General features: G+C 43.3%; 1 protein-coding gene across 2 annotated transcripts in view; it reads left to right on the top strand.

Annotated features, from left to right (window-relative positions):
- The first annotated feature begins 317 nt into the window (after window positions 1–317).
- Window positions 318–7,853, top strand: part of DCBLD2 (discoidin, CUB and LCCL domain containing 2) — a 44,011-nt gene continuing 36,475 nt past the window's right edge. The window contains exon 1 of one of the 2 annotated variants that reach the window (XM_035541004.2): window positions 318–525. In XM_035541004.2, coding sequence (XP_035396897.1) covers window positions 399–525 — 127 coding nt within the window. In that variant the 5' untranslated portion in view covers window positions 318–398. The remainder of the gene's footprint in view (window positions 526–7,853) is intronic. The other variant, XM_035541013.2, reaches the window with a different exon arrangement.

The raw sequence follows: 7,853 nt of genomic DNA, 5'->3' as shown, positions 1-7,853 counted from the left end.
CGTTTTAGTTTCCCTCGCTCCTTCGGGGGGGGAAAAAAAATAAATCAGGAGCTACTCGGTGAACTTGCAGAGGGGCACGGCGGAGGCACACCGAAAGCCTCGGGGCTCGCGGAGCCCCGACCCCGCGCTGCCCTCGGGGCCTGCTGCCGGGGCCTGCTGCGGGGGCTCGGCGGCCCCGGGGCCGTGCGGCGGGGGCGGCAGGAAGCGGGGAGCCCCGCCGCCACCGGGGGGCCCCGCCGCGCTCCCGGAAGCGCTTGGGCCGGCCGCAGGGGGCGGGCGGCGGCGGCGCTCGCTCGGCCGTCGGCGGCCGCGGGGCGCAGGGGCAGAGACGCGGCCCCGGCCCGGCCCGGCCCGGCTCGGCCAGCCATGCCCTCGGAGCGCCGGGCACGCCGCGGGGCATGGTGAGCCCGGGGCGGCCGCTCCCCGCGGGGACCCGGCAGGCGGCCTCGCTGCTCCGCCTCGGCTTCTTCCTTCTCCTCCTCGTCCTCCTCCTCGTCCTCCTGCCGGGCGCCGAGGCGCAGAAAGGTGGGTGCGGGGGGCAGGAACCCGCCTGGGCCGCGGGGGGTGCCCCCGGCTGCGGCTGCGGCGTGGCGGGCCCCGGGTCTTCGCCCAGCCGCGGTCCCAGCCCCGAGGGAGGCTGCAGGGTGGCTCTGCCTGCTCCGAAAAGCCACTTGTACGCGCCCAGGGAGGTGTAGGAGAGAGCCCAGGGGTGAGAGGGAGGAATGTGGGGTAGAGAGGGTTGCTCGTTGGCTTTTTTGTTTGGTTAGATGGGTCGGTGAGGTCTCTCTTCCTCGGGTGGAATCGGCTTCAGCACAGCGAAAATTACCGGGCGAGATGTGGTCACTGCCTGGCAGGAGATCAGAGGGTGGGACACTAACTGTCACTGATCGGATGCCTGGGAGAAAGTGATGGGAATGAACGTTTTGACGGCAGCTTGAAACTTTCGTTTCTGTGAATACGGGAGCTGAGAAAAGAAACGTTACAGTTTTCAGCTCCGCTTGCTTCTTGCGTTGGTGTGGCTTCGTTTGGAAACTCAGCTCTGTTTTCACATAGCTTTCTCTTTCTGAACATCTCAAAGAGAGATGGAAATATATTTGAGTGTTGCAAGTGCTGCATTTAAAGGCACAAAGGGAATCGGAAATATATGCTGTGTACTGTTAATCATACATTTTAACTAGATTCTTGAATGGGAAATGGTTAGAGAAGCATGCACACAGCAGACTAGTCCATTGTCTCATCTTTTTATCTTCCTTCAGCCTATACACATATGAATCTAACACTAGAAAGCATTTGGCATTGTTTTGTTTTGTTTTGGTGCTGGAGGAAGAGAAGATCCATTTGTTTTTGAGAGGAAATTGAGCGATTTGAACATTTTGTCTCTTCTGTGTGAGTCCAGCTGCAAGGCAAGGTGTTGGTTTATGCTGTTGGAGCATCATGTGCTCTTGGACACGTGCTGCAAATACTTGTGCTGACCTGACACTTGTCTGACCTTTTGGTGAGCAGACTGAGTTTGTTATTCCAGGAGAAAACTGAAATAGCTGGGGTGGGGGGTGAGGCATAGCTTTCTTACAGATCACTAAGTTGAATTGGCTCAGTGAGTGGTCAGGAGTATTCTAGAGGGGATGGTACTGTGCAGCAAGAAGTGGGACTGCATGGGCAGCAGGCATTTAGATATGCTGTTCATGTTATCTTTTTGTACTCAGAGAAACCACTGATGAGCTCCTAACGTGAATTTCAATTTACAGCATCCCATCTCTCTAGTTAATGCTTACAGTTGGCTCAGAAGTTTTGCTTTTGACAGGGCGGGGAACCTCTTTATTGACAAGCTTCATTTTATTTCATAACAAAAGGTTAGGGTCTCTGCTGTTACTGAATACAGTGCCCTTTATAATGAGAAAATGTTGGAATTTCCAAGAAAATTCTGCTTGCGAGCAACTGTTTCCTTGTCAAAATATTTTCATTTCTCCAATTTCAGAGGAGGTTGAGGAGTCCATATCATAGAATCATAGAATCATTCAGGTTGGAAAAGACTTCTAAGATCATCCGGTCCAACCTTTAACCTAGCACTGCCAAGCCCGCCATTAAACCATGTCACTAAGTTCTACATCTGCATGTTTTCTGAAGACCTCCAGGGATGGTGACTCAACCACTTCCCTGGGCAGCCTGTTCTAATGCCTCACAACCCTTTCAGTGAAGAAATTTCTCCTAATATCCAACCTAAACCTCCCCTGGCATGACTTGAGGCCATTTCCTCTTGTCTTATCACTTGGTGCTTGGCAAAAGAGACTAATCCCCACCTCGCTACAACCTCCTTGAAGGTAATTATAGAGCAGTATCGTGTGTCAAGTGCTGGCATAGTTCTAATTTGGTGTTTGAGTCCCCTATGGAAATGAAACTGTCTTTCTCATGAAGGGTCTGAATAAATCTAGATTACTGTATTAAATATGTGCATGGACTTCTAAGAGAATGTTTTGATTGTAAAGGAAAGTACCCAAGGCTTAGGAAATCCCACAGAGTTGCGTTTAAGCTCTTTTAGAAAAATACAGTAAGTAGTGTTATGGAGGAACCTAGTCTGACTCATTACGTTAGGGAGGCTGATCCTCTGTTAATAAGCAACTGTTCATTTTCTTTCTCACTGTTCAGCAGCTCTAAGCCTCATATAATATATGGTATTTAGATCTTATTCTGAAGGCAGAATGTCTTTGTTTCTCAAATGCTTTTCTGGAGAGCACCTCACTAGTATCAACTGATGTAAAAATATGTTATTGGTTGATGTGAAACTTATTTGAATGTTGGGTCAAGTGTTTTCCTCCTCCTCCCCTTCCAGCCTAGCTAGGGAGTCAAAGCTAGGAATGAAAAAGTGCAGGTAATTTTCAGGTAATTTTGCAGTGAACAGGCTTTTCACGTAGTAGACTGCTGCATTATCTTGCAGGATTAGAGTGTTTTTTGTTTTGTTTTGTTTTGTTTTTTTTTCCTCCAGTCTGTCACGTTGAAAATCATTCAGTAATTCAGCATTCTTTGGGACAGGGTTCTGAACAGTGTCTCGCTGTCTTGGAAAATAAGAGCATTTTGTGTGAAGTTTAACGTATTTGGAAACACTGAGAAAAGTTCAACAGAGTAGTGCCCCCTGCTGCATGTGATACATGCTCATGCATCAAGGACCATCTAGGTGCCTTCTGTGCAAGTCACCTCTTGTGATTTTTGAAACAATGTTGTGGTGGCTCTAGCTCCTGGTTGCAGGGAAATTGCTTTAAGCTCTTTTCTAGTATAATTTTACTTGTTTTTCTTGTTTTTCATTTTCAGTTGTTTTTCAGCTGTGAATGAAAGCAAGACGGCACCATATAAGCTTCCTGCTCTTTGTAGATTGCATTTTGAAAACTAGTGCTCTTTACAGATGTTCAGCTATTGACATAAATCCAGCATGGCCTGTTTGTTAGTTAAACTTAACTGTTTTTTGGGAGTGTAGAGAAACATAAAACAGCTAGAAGAGAAACGGTTGCTTATTTTTCATCCAAATTGAAGTTAAGTAATGACTCAGTTATTCGGAAGGTACAAAGATTGTAAGGCACATGAACTTTGTTATCACGCCACAGTTTGGGAGTCATCCATTGGTGTTCCTAGTGAATATGGATTTGCATACAAAACTGGAATAAGGCCTTAAGTTACAAATAAACTTTAGATGCCGAAGTTGATAGCTAAGTGATTTGAAGCAGATTTGTTTGCAACTTTTTCTTTGAAATCTTAAAACTTAGTATGCTTGTTTCTGAATGTGATTCACATGTTTTGCTCTACCAACCTGTAAGAATGTTATTTCATTATGGAGCCTCCGATTCATCACTAGCTTGAAAAATGTCTGCTTCAATGTAGCAAAGCGAAATTGTTTTGCAGTGTATAGTGCTGTGTTACTATGATCTGAAACATTAAGAGAAAGAAGGAATGACTCTGTGCATTGAGCCTAGTGAAACAGTTTTCCATGTCCTTGTGTCTTGTTATTGAACTGCAGTATTGGTGGATCCACTGGCTGTTCCCCATACCTCTCTGGTGCCTCTCTGTCTGTCCTCCCCATCTCTGCAGCGCTCCCACTCTCACCTCTGCTTGCCCATCCAGCAGGGCAATAGATAACTGTGGCTTTGACTGGGCTCAGTCAGAGCTGGAGTTAAATCTATCCTGTTTGGTGACTAAGAAAACCTTCCAATTGTGAACTTCATACCTGAAATGATATAATAATGTCCTCCAGCTATAAATCTGGAAAACAGGTGGCCTGATTTGGGGAGATGGAAGCAGACAAAGAGAAGGTGGCTGTAGACACATACCCATTAGCTGGGCAAGATGGAGAGACAGGGAGACAGGCTGTAGCATATCCCTAGATGTCTTGGAAGAGGAGATTTCCTTCTGTAACAGGGGACTGAGGAGGGCTCCAGCCACCAGCATAGCCCATTGCTAGTGTCTTCTTCCTGCTGCTTTTGCAGAGCTGTCTCCTTGCTCTTCGTATCCATAGTCCTTGGCTGGGAGGGGAGGAGGAGGATTACAGACATACCGTAAGGGATTATTTTGATTACAATGACCCCCAGCTCTTTGGATGAAAGATTTATTATCCTTCAAATTAACATTAGAGTAAGTCTTTCATGATGGAGAGGACAGTGCTCTGTTGAACTACTTACTGCTTGTTAATAGGAGAGTTTCACTTAAGAACGCAGAGTGCTGTGAGAATGCAATAGTACAGAATGCTGACTCTTGAGGATTCAGGGGTTGGTGCTGTGTATGCAGGAGTGCTGAGGCAAATCCCCTTTGTTCTGGTGGCAAGACATACAGAAGAATTTTTCAAGACCAGGCCATAAAGTTCTGCCAGGCTTAGCTGATGTGTCTACTGATTCAGGTTTTCTGACGCTCTTTTCCTCTTCCTAGCGTTGTGGCTTGGAGATAGATGTGGTGAGGAGGAGTGCCCTAGAGAGTTGTGTGGAGGAGTGCTGTTCATGAGGGGGAGTGATCTGGTATTGGAACTATGGACCTAAACATGGTGATTTTTTTTTTGTTGTTCCTTTTGAAATCAAGAATCTCAGCAAGTTATTTTTCCTTCTTCAGTTACTGAGATTTATTTGAAGTGGTTAAGTTGGTCTGGTGGGCAGAAGGTACGTACATACATGTGTTCTGCAGCTCCATGCTTCCTGGGAGGTTGCCGTGCAGTAGTGATTCTGTTCAGCCCAGCTCATCTCCAGAGGCCTGTTGAGGTCATGCTAGTATTGCCTGCTCCTCTTCAAAGAATGCAGGAACCACCATTTTGTGTAAACACTCTTAGACTTCTCATACTCGATCCCAGAACGTATCACGTTTTGCTTCAGATTCAAGCAGCATGATGCACACAGTTTTATATATATATGTGTGTGTGTGTGCGTGTGTGCATACACAACTTCAAAAATCAAGTCTCTGAGTTAGGGTTAAAAAGGTAATATTGTAAATGTTCGTTCAGAAGCTTGCATATTGTTACTGTGTGCATCTTAAGCCAGGGATCTTCTGGCAGAGTAGTACAGACTTTAGGAAAACTCTTTTCCTGCTACTGAAAGGAGACGGTGATGTTCAGCTTTCAAGATTTGGAGAAACTTTTTCTTATGTTACTTGCATAAGCAAAATAATTCGTCTCTTTTTCTGAAGCTCTGCCATGTATTTTTTACTCCAAGAAATGATGTGTTAGGTTTTTAATCTGATTACTGCTGTTCTGTATAGTTTCAGTCATCAGCTAGTTAAGTGTTGCCTCACATCCTTCAGTTTAGCTCATAATCATCAATACCAATGTAATCCTTTACTCATTGGAATTGCTGCTCAACCTATCGGCCACTGCTTCTATGTTGGTTTCTTTACCATATTTTGAAAGGTTTTTAAATACACTGTTGCATGTCACCTCCACCCCATTAGCTGTGCACTGCACTGTGGGGAAGCAGTCAGTGGATTTGTTTTGTAGGCAAAGGGTTTTCCTTTCCTCCTGCAATTCCTAATGAGTTGCTTTTAGATTAGTTCAGTCAAATATAATTGAATGTTAGTAGTCTTTTTCCTTTTTTTCTCCTTCCTCCGTTCCGTCCTCACAGCAGCATAGCTGAAACCATTGTCCAAGCATAGACTATAGATTTATTACAGAAGTGACACTATCGGGGTGGGTGGGTGGAGCAGTAATATTAACTAAAAAGGTTGCATTAAATTGGATCTGCAACATTTTCAGACCTGGTTTTTACAGAGTGGTGGGTTAATGTTTGTGAAGCCTGTTCATTAACATGATAACTGTGAAGGCGAAGATTGTTGGTAACTTTGTGTTACGCTTTTCATTATTTGTGATAAAGGGCTTGAGCTGTACTATTGATATTTTATTTGAGATCTTTTTTGCTTTTAATTTGCATAACTTTTGTGTAATTTGAGTTAAAAGTAGCACTTTAATTTGTGAGATTGATTTGACATTTGAACTACAAAACCATATTGGTTTTGAAAATGGCTTTTCTCTGATGAATCCTTTGTGCAGTGTTTGTGAAAGAAAACAAACCCAGTCCTTACGTGAGGAAGAAACACTTAACCTAGACTGTTTCTTTTGAGGCATTTGTGCTGTTCCCCTGAGTGATCACTTAGTTTCCCTACGTACGTCTTTGAAAGAGCAGTAAAAAGAAAACACTTCTTTATGATTGTTAAACTCTTCAAAAATGAATTTAAGGTGGACTTAGTTTGTACCTATTTAACTACTGGTATCTCACTTTTGAAATATGTTGGGTCTTGGAATTAATACATGGGCACTTGATAGTGCTTCTGGGAGATCCTGACATTTGGATGCTTACTGCTGGCATTTCACACAAAATCTCTACTTTTGTGATTGTCAGTTCTGTTTTGGTTAGACAGTTTCTTTTTTTCAGTGCAAATACTGGAATAAAAATAATTAACCATGAGTTTGCAGTCTGTAAGGCTTAGGCCAGCAAGCAGTTGATGGGTGCTAAAGCTCAGTCATTAGTTACTCCTCAGACTTTGGTGAGACTAATTGCGCCCTGGAAATCAAGTGCATGAGTGCTGATCTTTGACAGTAAGTGACAATTCATACTCTTAAATATTTCCTTGTGAGCTTGCAGTGAGTCTGTGATTTTAGTTGACCTCTCTAGGTACAGAACAACTGACATACGTTTACAATAAAAGTGTATAATATCATAGTGAGTGCATGAGCCACTAGAAGCACAATAATTTTTGGCAGCTATGGGTAATTGCTTTAACAAGAATATATAATAAAAGGATATTTAATAAAAATCCTTTTGAAGAAAAATGATTCCTTGAAACAGAATGTGTGTAAATGGGGGCTGAGTATGTGCCCGTCACATGTGCTCACTTTTAATTTTTGCTAACATGAAGATATTTTGTCCAGTTCAATGGTCTGCGTGTAAGATACGTGTTTTGCATTTTAACTCCTACATTCATCATTTTCTCAGATTTGACTGCTTAAGAACGAACCTCTGTTCTTAGCAATTTACTGAAAATACTAAGTTTTAAGTTTTCAACTGAATGAACTTCTGTTAACAGAAATTTCATGCATCTTGTTTTTTGAAGGGCAACAGAATCAGGGAAGTTCCAGTTCTGTACCATTGCTATGATAGTGTACATAGCTGTTGCATTAGTGAATGTTTTTGTGTAAGTTGAATAAAGTTTATGAACTTAGTTGTGTCATTCTTGGCAATTCTAGTATAGGATAATAAGGAATTCACCCATATGCTGTGATGTAGTTGTATTTTTTTAAGAGTAAGTTAGAAAAATGTTTGATTTTCTTTCCCCTCAAGTGTTTAAAGCATTCTAGCTTCAGAAATAGTCAAAAATGATCTTTCTCAAGGTACCTTTAA

The sequence above is a fragment of the Cygnus atratus genome, chromosome 1 (genome assembly GCF_013377495.2).
Source record: "Cygnus atratus isolate AKBS03 ecotype Queensland, Australia chromosome 1, CAtr_DNAZoo_HiC_assembly, whole genome shotgun sequence".
NCBI classification, from domain to species: Eukaryota; Metazoa; Chordata; class Aves; order Anseriformes; family Anatidae; genus Cygnus; species Cygnus atratus.
This window is presented reverse-complemented; position numbering and strand designations above follow the sequence as displayed.